General features: G+C 50.2%; 1 protein-coding gene across 1 annotated transcript in view; it reads right to left on the reverse strand.

The window, feature by feature from the left end:
- NAT8L (N-acetyltransferase 8 like) overlaps nucleotides 1-11535 on the reverse strand; it is a 61859-nt gene extending 50324 nt beyond the window's left edge. Inside the window, exons 1-2 of the mRNA XM_036763829.1 lie at nucleotides 11140-11535; nucleotides 7720-7884 (exon numbers count right to left, since the gene is read on the reverse strand). Of these exons, the coding sequence (XP_036619724.1) occupies nucleotides 7720-7884; nucleotides 11140-11500 (526 nt within the window). The 5' untranslated portion in view covers nucleotides 11501-11535. The remainder of the gene's footprint in view (nucleotides 1-7719; nucleotides 7885-11139) is intronic.
- Nucleotides 11536-16101: the final 4566 nt, after the last annotated feature.

A 16101-nucleotide genomic window follows, 5' to 3' on the forward strand; every position in this document is an offset into this window, starting at 1 on the left:
TAAAACTATAACTCACCAGCCCCCACCGGTGCGCTTCCCATTAATAGTCAGTCAATGGTCACAATTAGCTTAAAACAAAGGCATTTACTGAGATGGTATAGTCAATAAGACCAATAGCTACAAAACAATTCCCACTTGCTCTCATGAACTGGGGTACCCTCTCCCACAAATACAGCCCTAGGAGGAAAAGTAGACACAAACTTGGAGCACAATTATAGTGAGGCACACATGAGGTCAGGACCCCATTGTCTTTGCTTTCCTCTCTTCTTGGAGTCCTTAAACTATTCCTTCCCCCTGGGTGGAAGTAGCTTTGCTGGGTTCCCTGGGTCTATTTATCTCCACATATCAGTTCTTATCTACTAGATAACCCTCGGGACCATGGTTAGCTCTCTTCTCTGCTGCCAGGGGTCACATTCCTGAAACTTCTCTCTTACTTATGGCAACTTTAATTATTAAGATGTTTTTCCTACCATCAAGACTAAACCTATCTCTTTGCAAATTCCACATGCTGTTCCTGGTTTTGCCTTCTGGTACCAAACAAAATAAGTATGACCCCTCTTCTGCATGACATTCCTCCATAAGTAGGATATGCAAAACGGGAGTTGAGGGGAGAGAATGGTGTCATCTGCATAGAAGTGATAATTAAAGCCAGAAGATGGGATGAGGTCACCCAGAGAGAAAGTAGAGAAAGAAAAGAGTGACAAGGACAGAACAATATGGAAGGGGCACGATGAATCAGCCAAGGAGACAGAAGAGGGGGCAGAAAAGCTAAGGGAAGAATTTTGAGACCTCTCCTCTATTTCTCAGATCCCCCCTCCTCAGAATCCTGAAGACACCAAGTCACTTTCATATTCAAGGTATTTAATTCACTGCAATCCAGATCATTGTAGAGGGCCAGCTCTGAGACAGTCCCCAACAGGATGAGTTCAGGCAAGGTTTACACTTAAGCCTGCTCTTGTCCTCGGGCTGAATTACTCAAGACATGGGCTCTCCAACCCCCTTACATGTAAGTGTACGTATAGAATATTTTGTTCCCAGAAAGGATACAGATGCAGTGCTGATAAGGAGCAAGGAAACAAAGTACGCAATGTGGTTAACAATTGCCAAATGTTTTCATGAGAAAGTTATTATATTTACCAGCTTGAAGAATATATCTACCCTTTCTTTCTGGTCAATAAACAGAGCTGTTCTTTACTCTTCCGCCTGGTCCGTGTTTTTCTTTCACTCTCTCCGGCATTCAGCCATCTCTGGCCATTCCATGCCACAGCCACTGGCAGCAGATCGTGGGTCAATATCTAGCCCCAGGATCTTCTCAGCCCTGAGCAGGGAGGTGCTAAAAGGAGAAAACCCCAGGTCCTTCCCAAGTTTAAAAAAAAGTCAGATGGACCCCTTAAGACCTTTCCCAGAATCACAGCCAGATAGACCCACAGAATACAGACTATCAGAGCTGGAAGGGCCCTTTAGAGTTCATCGGGTCCAACCATCTCATTTTAAACTGTGACCCAGAAAGGCATTTCCACAAGATGTCACTGAGTTACTGGTGCTACCAGAACATGAACCCAGGTCTCCTGATTCCCAGTCAAGGTCCAGCTTCTCTTTCCTTTATGACTGTTGTTGTTTTGTCCTTCATTCTTGAAGAGGACCATGATATCAGGGATGTGATGTCATGACACGCAGGTAAATTGGATTTTAAGTGAGGGAGGGCTGTACAGAGTAATAAGAGTTCCCATTTCTATTACACTATAATATAAAACAAAGTGTTTGACTTACAAAATTCCTAAGGTACAAAATGCAGGTATCATACCTCCCATTTTACAGACGAACATTTTAAGGCCCAAAAAAGAGAATTATTTTGTCCAGAGTCACACAGCTAATTAAGTGTCACACCTGGGGATTCAAATCCAGCTCTCATTATTACCAAGTAGAGCTTAACTTTTCATTCTAGCAGATTGCCTTCCCTTTATAACTCCTGCCTTCTCTCCTACCAATACTCAGCCAATGAATAAAAAGACATTTGTAAGCCTCCTGCTTTATTAATTGCCCTTTTCTGCTTCTCTCCTGGCTCCCCAGTGTCAGAGTGCTCTCTGCATATAAAGGAAAGGTAGTCCAGGTATAATAGAAATGCAATTGGACATTGGAGCTATGGTACCCCTGGGTGTACTTGTGATTAGGGCCAATGCCATCCTCACCATGGTCCTGGGAACGGTCTTCAGCAAGTACCTTCTGGTAGGAACAACTTAGCTTGCGTGCATAGAACATTTCAAGCCTGTGATACAGAGGAAAAAGCGCTGATCTTAGAAGACCCCAGTTGGGTCCTGAGAGACCTTGGACAAATACGTCATCTTAGTTTCCTCCTCTGTCAAATGCAAATAACATTTGCGCGACCTATCTCATCAGGAGGCAGCTGGTGGCACAGTGGATAGAGCGCTGGGCCTAGAATCAGGAAGACCTGAGCTCAAGTCCAGCCTCAGATACTTCCTAGCTGTGTGACCCTGGGCAAGTCACTCAACCCTGTTTGCCTCGGTTTCCTCATCTCTAAAATGAGCTGGAGAAAGAAATGGCAAACCACTCCAGTATCTTTGACAAGAAAATCCCATGGACAGGATTGGTGTGCTCTTGTCCACGGGGACACAAAGAGTCATAGACATGAGTGAACAACAGCAATCTCTTCAGATGATCATGAAGAAAGGGTTTTGTAAATGTTAAATGCCCTACAACAACACTCCAATAGCTAGGATTTATGAGGCTCACAAAGTGTTTTACATGTGACATTATCTGATCCTCATGAGGACCCTGGGAAGTAGAGGTTGTTATAATCCCCATTTTACAGATGGGGAAACTGAGAGGTTAGGTGTTGCCCAGGGTCACACAGCTGAGTGTCTGAGGAGGGATCTGAACTCATATCTTCCCAATTTCAAGTCCAAAGCTTTGCCAGCTGGAGGTCTCAGGGAACTGGGATGGCATCAATGTGGCCACTTCTTCCATCGATGCTGATGACAGCTGTCCCTGCCTGCCCATCCTGTATGACATTGGTTTATATCCTTCTTAAGTCCCCTCAGGGAAGGATGTGGAGGAGGAGAGGGGATCCATCCCAGGTGTCGAAGGAATTATCCTGCCACAAGGAGATGCCAGTGAAGCCTGTGGGCTTCCCACTGGTGTGGCCCTCACCCCAGTGACCGGCACACCTCTATTTTCAATCACACCTTTCTGTGATGACCAAGGATGTCAGGAGAAAAATACGTGCTATAGTGTCACAACCATTCTCCCATTTGGTCTGACAATAACCCTGTGAGGGGATTATTACACCCATCTGCCAGATGGGGAAACTCATGCTCAAAGAGTTGAGGTGACTTGCCTAAGGTAACACAGCTTGCGAATGAGTAACTGGTAGTATTTGAATCCAAGCCTTCCGACTAGTATCCAATACCATACTGTTTCCCATACAAAGCAAAACCTCCACTAAAAGGGAGATCTAGCTAAGTAGAACTCTTAAATAAATGAAAATTTTAGGAATTCCAACTTTTAAAAGAAAAAGATGAAAACCACACACAAAAAAACACACAAAAAAGTACATATAAGGGATTTAGCAAAAGTAAACAAACTCACCAGGAGTATCCTAAGCCTCAAGGAATTCATGGCGCTCAGTCTCCTACACCTTCTCCATCTCCATCCATAAGCCTGGGCACTAAGAATTCACATTCAGCCAAGTCTCCTCCAACATTTCCATCCCTACCCACAGGCCTGGGCAGTGAGAATTTCCGTTCAGCCCAGTTTCCTCTACTTTCCCCATCTCCAACTTCATCTTCAACAAACGTTAATTAACCATGTACTATGAGCAGGACCTGGAGAGGGGGCACTGCAAAGGACACAAAAGAGGAACATGATACGGTCCTCCCCTCAGGTGGCTCGCAGTCAAGGAAGGGGTGATCTCACACATATATAAACATAATACACGATGAGTGCGCAAGAAGTACAAGCAAAGGGTTCATTGAGGTATCTATGGAGAAGAAAAGGCATGGGGGAAGGCTTCTTAGAAGAAGCAGCCTTATTAAAGACTCTTCTCTACCCAAAAGCCAAGAGTGTGAGAGCTAGCACAAAGGATAGTGGCCCTGAGCATCTGCCAATGACTTTAACTTACTTTGGTTAACAAACACATTCCTAGGGAGACACCCATAGGGACTGGACCTAGGGTTTCACCAGCATAGGGAACTCCTAGATCCACCAATGCAGGGCCACACCTTCTCTGTGACTTATGGGCTGGGGGGAAGGGGTGGGTCTGGAGCACTGAAAGGTTAAGTTACTTGCCCAGGGTGTCACAGCCAGTATGTATCAGAGGTAAGACCTGAACCCTTAACCCTGGCCTTTGTAGCTTCAAGGCCATCATTCTATCCCTTATGCTCTTTGGGAAAAAAAAAGAATCTCTTTCAATCTGTTACCTCACTAGATCATCACAACTCTCATGGTTGTGGTCCAAGTAGTATTACCGCCTTGTAACAGATGTGGAAACCAAGGCCCAGAGAGAAAACGATTTCCACAAGGTCACACAGCAAAGACTTGAACACAGATCTCCTGATTTCTTATCCAATGCCTTTTCTACAACACTGTGCTGCTACTGTTTGGAGCTAGGCATTTGAGAAAGATTTTCAGCTAATACGTTAGACAGAGGACTGGGCTTGGAGTCTGGAGACGTGGATTCAAATCCCGGCTCTGGCATTCACTATGTGACCATGGGCTTCTCCTCTCTAAACCTCAGTTTCCTTATCTGCAAAATGGGCACAATGAGGCTCGCCCTACAGACTTAATAGGGTTGTGTAATGAGGAAAGTTTTGTAAACAGTACAGAAATGTGAGTTATTTTTAAAATCATGGCCCTAATATTAATAATTATGAAAGGTCTGGGAAAATTATACATCATTAACAGGAAAACTTATTTAACCATAAGTCCCCATACCCCAAACATCCTGGTGACTCATTGGTGTCATCAAACACGTATAGCTTTAAAGGTTACACAGATAATATGGGAAGCCAGTGGGGGAAGAAGGCTGGAAACCAGACAAAGCGAGCACCAAGAAAGAACAAGGGGAGCCCCTTCTGTAGGAGACAGACCTCCAAGTATAACTGGAAATTCCATCACCCGGGGCAGATCTGATCCAGCTGGGACAGGGAGGAGTCTAAGGCATGATCACTCCTGTGCAAAGTTAAGGCAGATTAGAAAGAGATCAGGGAAGGGGAGAAGCTGAAGAACTAAGAGGCCAGGATGTCTGAAGAGGGCAGGGATGAGGTCATGCTCAATGAAACATTTATTAAGTGCCCACTGCTGCGCTAAATGCTGGGCATACGAAAACAAAAAGAGAGACAGACCTTGCCCTCAAGGAGCTTCTATTCGAATGAAGATGACAACACACAAAAGAAAGCTGAAAAGATGGGACGGGAGACAGGAGATGTCCGTGATGGGGGGAGGGTGGAGAAGTAATTTACAAAGCAGTCTAAACTGAGTGCCGCTGGATGGGCAATAGAGCTAGGACATCTGTCCTGGCCCCTCTCCTCAGATGGAGGAGTTTATGGCTCTGCCCTCCGATCCATTAGCAGGCATTGATGAAGTGTGAGCAGCAAGGCATCGTGTGTTTTGCAAAATGATGAGATTTCTCAAAGATGAGTTTACTAGGGCCAAGATGGAGAGACCCAATGAGTGCCTGGAGAAACCAAAGAAGGATGAGAGATGAAGAAGACTAATAGCTAGGGACCAAAGTGATTGCAGAGAGGGCAGAGTGACCAGGGGGTCCACAGATCACAGCAACAAGTATCCGGACAGGCTGGGGTGAACTTTCAAAGAGAGATGGCTGCTTGCTTACTGAATCTGAGTGATGAGGGTGTGGAGTGAGGATGGGAAATCAGCAGTGGGGAGCAAAGAGCACGGCCATTCTTCTTCCTGGCCCTGTGTGAGAGAGACCTGAAAGAAGCAGCCAGTCTTGCCGAGCTACCAAGAGAGGTAGCGTCTTGAGGAGAAAGCTAGTCCAGGGGAGCACCAAAAAGATGGAAAGAATTCGAAAGGTCTGGAAACAATAGATGAGGTTTCCACAGTGCACAGTGGAAAGGGAGGTCAGAGGAGGATATGAACTAGCAAAGGCTAGGGTTGAGCTAGGGATGAGAGGGTCTTGGCACCCAGAGAAACAGTCCCACCATGGATCCTGTCATTGGAGAGAACATAGCCCGTCCCGCTCTCCAAACCCCATTGTCAGAAACCCCACTCCTTCACCCTCCCCCTGAGCTGCCTCCTCCCCACTAACCCCTAAGGGGGTATGGGTTGGCAGTGGACCAAAAATTATAGGAAGGACAGCATCTAGACAGGGAAAAAGTAGCCCCCCCAAATGTTGGGGCCTGAAGCAAAGTTTCAGCTGCCCTGCAGTTGTTATGGCTCTACCGAAAATTCACAGCATTTGTGGGAAACAGAAAATAAAACATCAAAAATAAAAGATGCCTACAAAGACTGGCCCCAGATCCTGAGTAAAACCTATTGCTTTCAGTCTATCCTATGATCTACTGCATTTCCCTGAGTGTCTAACTCATAGATGCCCAAGTCCAAGATTTGGAGCTGTGAAGACCAAGGACACTATATACATCCACTATATACATACAGTCTCCTGTGGCCCTACCTCATCCTTTCTACCAAATCTGCAAACATCTAAACAATGAGGCCTGAAGAAGAAGCCTTGCGATTGACATCTACCCAGGCCTTAGCGCCAGCCTTTGGCAAAGACCTTGCCTAGAGACAGTCAAAAACAACCACAGATCATGGAACCTGGTGTCCCAGAGAAGAATGGATGTATCAGGGGCACTTGGCTAGCTCTGCTTGCCCTGGCAAACCTCTCCTGACCAGCTCTGACCTAGCGCAATAGGGGATGTACCCAAATTCATTCCCCGACTCACACACCAACTGTCCAGAGGCTTTGCCCCCTTACAATTCCCTGCCTCTTTCTTTGACTGGAAGGGGTCCCAGAGACCATCTACATCAACCCTCTCATTATACTGGCAGGAAACCTTGAGGCCCTGATCAAAGTGACTTACAGAATAATAGGATGTAGGGTAGGAAGAGGCCTGAAAGATCAACTAGATCCCCGCACCCATTTTACAGATCAGGAAACTGAGGCCAAGACAACAAAAGAGACTCACCCAAGGCCACTGAGTCCAGAACTCTACCTATACCTCCATGGTTCTTATACACAAGGCCCAAGCCAAGACCAGATCAGTGGGTTCTGCTTTCAAAGAGCATATTCTCAAAAGCCCAACAGAGCTCCAAGCTCTAGGTCTGTCGCATTTTCCCTGCCCCACTCCCTAGGAACACTCTTCCTGAGAGCCCAGTAACACAGGCTCCGATACGTATAACACTTTAAAGTTTACAAAGCACTTTCCTCAAATCAACCCAGTGAGACAGGTGGCATAAGGATTATCCCCATTTTACAGATGACAAAGCTGAGGCTCCGAGCTAGGGAGTGGCTCGCTCCCTTGTCATACCCATGAGGAACAGAGGCAGGCCTCCTGTTTCCAGGGCCATTAGATCTCATGGCCTCCAGAAGCCATTTGTATGTGGTTACGGACTGTTTTAATCTTTTCAAGGAACAGCATTTCAGTCCTGGTGAATGGCCCCACTTTGCACTGGCCACAGAAGGGGCTCCCGGGGGTGGCCCCACTGTGGCTGTGGCCACAGCATCCCCATACTCACCCGGAGGCTTCATGTAGTACTGCTCGATGTCAGCCATGTCCGTGTGCAATGCACACTCCAGGTAGGTAAGGATCACCTTCCGGCTGTAGTAATACCTCATGGCCAGAAGGAAGACAGGCACAAAGCAGGTGAGCAACAGACATCTGGTCAGCACAAAGCATAGCACTGCGGAAGAGAAGGAAGGAACAGGAAAGACTGCAAACCTGTCATCTGGGGTGGACAACCCGGCTGGCCTCTGCAGGACAGGGGCCATGCCCTCCCTCCCTTCCCCATCCTGTCACCCAGCAGCAAACAATTCACCAGGGCAGCTGAAAGCAGCCACTCCGCAGCAAAAGTCCAGCTCCCAGCCATCTCAAGAAGGCATTTGGAGGGAGAAAAAATGGGTTTCCTTCATCTTTTAGGGACAGAAATAATGGAAATTCATGATTCTACCACTATACTGATAGGGAAACTGAGGGCCTGAATTGTGAAGGGACTTACGTGATAAGGGAACTTAGAGCTGGAAGATCATCCAGATCCAATCACTCACTTTCCAGATGAGGAAACTAAGGTGCTATATAGATACATATATATATATATGTGCATATATATATCTATATATATAGATATATATATGACTTTCTTCATAGCAGCATTGTCAGGTGGATAGAGCAAGTATCAATAGTCCCATTTTGCAGTTTAGGAAACTGAGGCAGAGAGAGCCACAGAATTTCAAGGAAATGCTAGAAGAGACCTGGTTCAAGTCTCTCGTTTTCACGTGATGGTTCCAACCTGTCAACGCCAAGATTCCAATCCAGTTTTCCTGACTGCCTCCTGATAGGGGGTAGAGGAATTAAGAAATGGCAAAGTATCTACTTGCAATAGCTATGCTGAGGGAGAATCAGGCAGGCAGGAGCCCAAGGCTGGAGAAGCAGGAAGTCTCAGTTCCTTGACTGCACCAAGCCCAGATTCCTGTCCTGGGGTGTGTCGCACTGAAGAACATTTCCTATATCCCACCGCAGTCAGTCCAACTGTGAGCTGGGCGTAGCAGGGTTACACAGAGCCTTAGTCCCCCCGGCTAAGGTGTTTGGTGGGTGGGTTGGGATGGGGGAGAGATAGAGGCAAGGTACAGAGTGTCTATCAGCCAGGAGATAAGCCTCTGTTGATGAAGAAAATTAGTTCATTCTTGACAGAAATGTAAAGGGGGAGGACCCGTATCACTAACCTCTAAGGCCAAGGGTCATTCCTAGAGTCTGTTTAGTCTCCTACCCCAGACTTAAGCATTTGTGTTGTAGCATTTCTGCATACAAGCTAGACAGATATCCAATGAGATGGATGAGGGCGCTCAAAATTGAGAATGGTTCAGCATTCCTCCCAGGTCCTGCTGCCATTCCACTTCTCCTAGGCCCTTCTGAACCTATGAGTAAAGGATACTCTCCCTCTGACTTCCTTTCTTTCTCTGTATGTCAGTCTCTGTCTCTCCATCTCTGTCTGTCTCTCTCCTGGAGCTGGAGATCTTCCCCTCATAAATTAACACTTGGGGGCTGTGCTAAGCCAGCCTCCCCCGTCTTGATAAATTATATATAGTCACGCTTCTCTGGCAGAGCATCAATTGCCCTTATCAACCGTCCTCGGCATCTCCTGCAACCTTTGCTAACCACCCCCATCTCGTTCCAAGGCAAGAGTACCACGGGCTCCGACCTCTCCTCTCCCAAAATGCACTATTCAAGCCCAACCAAAGACAGAAGAGCATGAAAGCCGGATGGGGGGGGTGGAGAGAGAGAGAGAGGGAGAGAGAGGGAGAGAGAGGGAGAGAGAGGGAGAGAGGGAGAGAGAGAGAGAGAGAGAGAGAGAGAGAGGGGGGGGGGGGGGCGGGTGGTTACAGCAGAGAGAAAATGAGAAAGCAAAACCCAAAAAGGGAAAGGGGTGGGGGGGGTAGGGAGGAAAGGGTGAGAGAGAGGTGAGAGAAGATAAGAGTGAAGGAAGTAGCAGGAGTGACGGAGAAAGAAGAGAGACTGAAAGGCGAAACAAGTCATACTATGAAAGAGAAGAATGGAGACACTGGACACAGTAGAGATACAGGGATAACAGAGTCAGTCACACAGGAGAGAGAAGAGACTGAAGCACAGAGAAGGTGGCTTTGAACACAGCAGAGATACAGGGATAACAGAGTCAGTCACACAGGAGAGAGAAGAGACAGTGAAGCACAGAGAAGGTGGCTTTCCCTTGGGCAAAATCTGGCACCTGACATGCCTTGAAGAGTGCTCAGAGCAGGGGCAGCCAGGAGACCCTAGCGGGAGCTTCAAGTACCCTCGGATTGAACAGAAAATGACAAATCGACCCCCCACCCCTATCCCCACCCCCCACAAACACAGTCTATAGAGAAAAACGACAACAACTCGGCTTCTCCCACGCAGCAGAGGGCAGCTCTAGGGAAGGGAGAGACCTGGCAAGTATTCTGCCCCAGGGCAGCCGCAGGTTCCTCCACCTCGGGCCGAGCGGCTGGCGAATAAGAGCGGAAGGGAGGCCTGCCTTTGACCTGGGCAGTACTGCACTCTGCCAGCCCGAGCTGACCTGCCCAGGAGGCAGCGGAGAGAATTCCATCAGCTCTCCCGCCAGCCCCACTCGCAACCCGACCCGCACCTTGGTCTCTAGGTTACGGTGGAATTCAGTTTCCCTGGGGCGGAGGGGCTCTAGGACAGAGGAGGGCTCGAGCGTCCAGTTCCCCTGAAGAAGGGGAAAATGGGACGAGGAAGGGCGGTGGTAGAGGGGAAGACGAAGAGAGTGCAAGGAATGGAAAGAGGGAGGGAGAAAGAACGCCAAGGAGCAGCTCCATTCATCCCACCCTGGCCCTGGGTCCTCCGCTGCTCGCGTGGCTGCCCCCTCCCCTCCATCAGCCGACGGGCTGATAGGCCTCCCACGGTCAAGAGGAAATGCGTCCACAACCCCCGCCCCCCAACCCCACCGAGATACCCGGCATATAAAAGACTCCCTTGGGCTTAATTGTTTTTAACTCCTCTGCCCGAGTCTGAGCGTGTACAAATTGTGCATCCTCTTCTAGAACTGGGAATATGCATGTGTCCGTTTATAGACTGGCTGCATTGTGCGTGTGTGGTGTGCGCGCGCGCGCGCGTGTGTGTGTGTGTCTAGGGATTCTGAATGCATTCGTGGAGTGCTGCGCTCCGGGGGCTGGATGCGGAGGGAGTTTTTTGCACACTGCGGGGTCTCTGGCTGCTTCTGCGGCGGGAGAGGCGAGGAAAGGGAGGTGCAGCGCGTGGGGCTCTGGAAGTATCTGCGCCAAAAATACAGACCCGGGAAGCGAGAGGATGGGAAGGAAGGAGGAGAGATCCTTTAACTGAGGCCACGAACGGCCTCTGTCTCCCGTGCTCGCGTCCTAGGACCCCACACCGCGGAGGTGGCGCGAACAAATTGGCTACTTACACGCCAGGAGCACATACATCAGCTGCGTGAGCGGCTGCTGCTTCAGGCCCCGGAACGCCGTGTTGGGGATTCTCTCCATGATGCCGTCATAGAAGATGCGGCGCACCGTGTCTTGCTCTGCAGGGTGGAACTCGCGGATGCAAACGTGGTCCTTTTTACCATCTTCACCCGTCACCTCACCGGCCGCCGCGCTGGGGGGCGGCATCGGCGGCGCCGGGGAGGGCGCTGAGCCGCCGGAGAGCGAGGGCCACATCTGGGAGGAGGACACGATCACTGTGTCTTTCTTGGAGCCGGGGATGGTGTCATGATCTTCTGCCACGATTTTCGTCTCGCAAACCATTTTGGGAGACAGACAATGCATGCAAACTGGCCGGGAAAGAGACTAGGTGTGCAAAAAATAATAAATAAATATTAACTTAAATACTAAAATATCTTTTAAAAGGAATGCCGTGAGTGGGCTCTTCTTTCCCCCCCTCCCCCCAAGCCTGTGGTTGGTCGTTTACGAGCCCGAAACGGATGGAACCAGCTGGAAAGATAGAAAGGAACAGCGGTGCATTTTGGAGAAGTATTTATAATGCGGCAGAGCCGGTGCAATCTCGGATCCCGGGGTCCCGCAGGGTCCTAGCGTCCATTGCATTGGCTAAGAAGGGTCACCATGTGATCTCGAGGGGTGGGGAAGAGAAACACCTCCCCCGCTTTGGCGTTTGATTGCAAATTACTACAGCAATGCCTTTCTCCGGTTTTGCGTGTGTCATTCTCCCTCCCCCTCCACCCCCTCCTCTATCCTCCTCCTTTCCCTTCGCTTCTCGGTTCGAGGCCTGCAGAGGGGCGCTAGAACACTCACTAAGCTGTCGAGGGTGGTCCCGGCTTACCAGGGGCTGAGACAGGGGGCGAGAAAGACCGAGTTTGATAGCGTGCTGGGGTTTCGATGTGTGCGTCTTGGGGAAGGTGGCGGCAGCCGCGACAACCCTGAGCTAGCGCTGGACGCGTTGCGCTTGGCGCAAGTTAAATGAGGCGGCGTGCCCCAGCCTGCCCAAATCGCTGTCTCCCCCCCACCCCCAGCTTTGGGTGGCTGCGCTTCACTGACAGAAAAGTTGATCGATCTGAAGGTCGTGTCCCGAGCACTCCATTGCCCAGCCCGGGAAGCCCCCTTTAAGGAAGTGACTGGGGGGGGGGTCAGATCACTCGATGCACTAGGGCGTTCGCACCCTATTTTTGGATGTTCGTTTTAAGGAAGGCCTCTAAAGAACTTGTAATTCACCAGGCGGGGGGGTGGGGGGGAGGGGACAGGTGGAGAGGGTTGCGGCGACTGATTCGGTATCTGAGAATCTTTCCTGGACTCTCTCGCTAGCCTTTGTCAAACCGAGCGCCTCCCATATACTCGGTCCCCTCTCCACCGTGGTGGGGGTGGGACCTCCTGGGGTCTTATTCCTGGGGCACCACTTGGGCGGCTTAGGAAAGCCAGACTTAAGCTCAGCCCAACCACAAACATACACCTCGATTGCAGCGGGTGAACAATAGCAAATGGAATCCCCAAGATCTGACGTTCTTATGACAAACGGGTCGAGGACAAAAAAGAGGTTGAGATGGGGAGCCTAAGGTTCCGAGAGATGGAGCCCCAGCCCAGGAAGGGAAGGTGCTGCTCTGGCTTGCAAACCAGAGCACGATCTTCCTGGAGGCTTGTTCTCCCGTGGGAGGGGCTCGGAAAGTCCGTTTGGGCTGGGCTAGGTGGGGAAATAGCGGGCTGTGTGGTGCCTAAGCTCGCTTAGCGCAGCGGTCAGTCCTGCTGGCAGAGCACCCTCCGGGGGTAGGTCTGTAGGCAGCGCCTGATAAACGAATATATTAAATACATCCAGGTGGGGCGCTGCAAGGGCGCGCGTCGGAAGAGGGGCTGGAAGGGCTGCGCGCCCCTGTTACCTAGCCCACCCTCCCGACTTCAGACTCCTGCTGTGTGGACCCGATCGACCATGCAGCCCCATTTCTCCTACGGATAAAAGGTAGAGTCGGCCAACACCCTACCCATCCCTCCTTTTATTTTAACCACCCAAGCCTGAGACGCTGGAAAGCGGAATGAAGGAGACGAGTCCCCGGACAGCAGACAGAGCGCCCCAGACCCTATGGCAACCTGTCAGTTGGATCAGAGCCCGCAGACCCGAACATCAGGTCCCTAGCACAATTCCGGGTCCAGATCCTTTGAGCCACAGGCTGAATCCAAGTTCACCTCTGGGCCTGGGGCCGTCCAGGTACAACTTCCCGGCCAGTCCCCTCTCTCCTCGCCCTGCGCCTCCGCTAGCCTCTTATAGACCAAACTCAACCTTCTCCCGGTTTGAACCGGCCAGCCTCGCGCTCCCCTTCTCCTTTCTCCTCCTCCTCCCACCGCCCCTCACAGCAGCCGAGCCCCCGGCCCCGCCTCCGCCCACTGCCTCCCGCCCCCGCTCTCCTCCCCACCCCTCCAGGAACGCATGCGCCTTGCTGCCTCAGTGCAGGTACCCGATGAGGTGGCCCATTCTCCGGGCTGGGGCATTGCCGCTGGAGTTGGGGGAGGAGGAGGAGAGAGGGAGGGTTCCTGACTGGAGAGGGATGAGTGGGCGGTTTCCTCCCCCCTCCTCCCAGCCCCCGTCTCTAGGCTGGAGCAGCGGCTCCCTCCCTCTGTCCCGCTCTACCCGCCCCGCCCCCGGCGCTGCCAGAGAGCCGGGGGGCGGGAGGCGGGGAGGAGAGATGCGGGGTCGGGCCCACCGCGCCTGCGCCAGCCTTGCTCTAAGCTGGGGAAAGAGGGAGGGGTTCCGTTCCTGACTAGAGGCTCCGAAGCAGGTTGGGACCCGCTCTGCGGGACTGGGAGACTTCGGGGCCAGAGCCCCAGGGTCGTGCTCCTGCCTTCAGAAGTTCAGGAAAGGTCTGGAGACCCCAGTCTGCCAAAGACAGCCCCCAGCCCGAGAGTGGTCCCTGATATCGAAGGAGCTCATGTAATGAGAGGAGGAAACCGGGACCCCGAGGCTTGGGACTAAGGGACTTATCCAAGGTCACGCTGGTAGGAAGGAGCAGGGTCAGAATTCAAACCCTCTGACTCCCAGGGTGAGGATGGTGGGAGTTGGTTGTTTTGTTTTGATGGGGGTGGAGAAGGGGGTTGGAGGAGGGTGAGTAAATTGAGTGACCCCTTCTGGGTTTTTTTCCTGGTTTTTTGATTTTGCAGAAATAGGTCGATGTTCTGGAGTGATGTTTACATTTCCCCCACATACGACATACAAGCCCAGGGCCTCCCAGGACAGAAATTGTGTTCTAGTCTTGGTTCTGCCAATGAGAGCTGCAAGAAAAGTTAGTCCGGTTGTATTGGATGTGCCCTAGGCCTTGTCCTGGGTCCCTGTTGCACCAGGGACTGAGCCTTTGCTCTGGACTGTCTTCTTACCAAGATCTGAAGTCCTCTTTACCCCAAAGATGTGGCCTTGTCTAGATGATGTCCCCTTGACACATTTTAATTCCGTTCCTCTCAGAGTGCTCCTTGCCTCCATGGTACCATGTTGATGATTGGATTTACAAGAAGTTCTTCTTTATGGGCATGGCCTTCAAAGGAGGCACAGAGAGAGAGGAACTTGAAGACTGGAGACCTGGAGAAAGACACTGGCAAAGAGGAGACAGACTCACTCAGTTCTTTGGGGGAGGCCTACATGGACCCCAATGATATCTGTGAAGAAGCAAGGTGATCCTAGACCAATCCTCCTGGACCAAATATTGTGGTTCTTGGACCAAATGTGAACCAAAGTTAGGGGAAAGAAAGGGAGGACAAAGCTCTGATGTGGATGAGCAAACCTGGATCTTACCTTTCACTGGTAATAGGAGTTCTGTGCCTTAGAGGCTGGGGGATGGGAGCAGCATGCAGGCAGCAGGGGTTACTTGTTCTTTTGACCACTTCCCTTGGAAGTGGGGGGGTCCAGATGGTATTTTAAGTCGAGAACATATAGGGCTCTGGGAGGTAGAGGCCCACAAGACAAAATAGGAGAGTTATTCCATGTTATGGTGCCCTGAGCGCTCTTGGAGGAGCTGAGAATCCTTTTCTCTTTCTGTAGGGACCTATGGGATAGGGACTTCCCAGATGAGGAACGTGGGATGCGCCTTAAAGCCTTAGACAGTTGCCTACAGGTTGAGAGGGTAAATGTGTTTTGCCCAAGGTCACATGGCATATATACATATAGTACATATATATATATGTATATGTATATACAATATATAAAAGGTATACATGTGTATATGTAATACATGGCTGTCCAAAATGTGGCCCACAGTGCGATTTATGTGCCCACCTACAAGCATAGACATTTACATAAATGCTTTAGTAAACGAAGCCTAGCTACCACAGAGCTCTCATCAAAATATATTGTCTATTGTTTCAATAAAAACCTAAGGTTGGACAGCCCTAATGTAATAGAGAGAGAGGGTGTGTGTGTGTGTGTGTGTGTGTGTTAGAGACAGAACTCAGATGCATCCTGTCTGTTCGGCCAGCTTTCTACTACCAGGGATGGGGAACCTGCGGCCTCGAGGCCACATGTAGCCCTGTAAGTCCTCAAGTGTGACCCTTTGACTGAATCCAAACTTCCAATTTGTTCTTCAAAGTTTGGATTCTGTCAAAGGGCCTCACTTGAGGACCTAGAGGACCACATGTGGCCTCGGGGTCCCATAGGTTCCCTACCCCTGTAACTACACCGTAGGGGCCAAGCATGCAGCCCTGCCCTCTGATTGCCCTGGGCAGCAATACTTCTTAGTGTTTCTGAACTAGATTAAAATGTAACTGGGAAATATTTAACAAACTAAAGAAAAATACAATGGATATAAATAATGTTAATATGTGGTTTTCTAGGTCAATATGCTGCCTACAGGGATCCTTACTTACACCCTTGTTTCTAAGTTTGACATGACTGCCCTACACTTAGTCAAATTCTGACATTCTTAGAGAAAAAACTGGGTGAGGAT

This window comes from Trichosurus vulpecula, chromosome 6 (assembly GCF_011100635.1).
Source record: "Trichosurus vulpecula isolate mTriVul1 chromosome 6, mTriVul1.pri, whole genome shotgun sequence".
Taxonomy (NCBI): Eukaryota; Metazoa; Chordata; class Mammalia; order Diprotodontia; family Phalangeridae; genus Trichosurus; species Trichosurus vulpecula.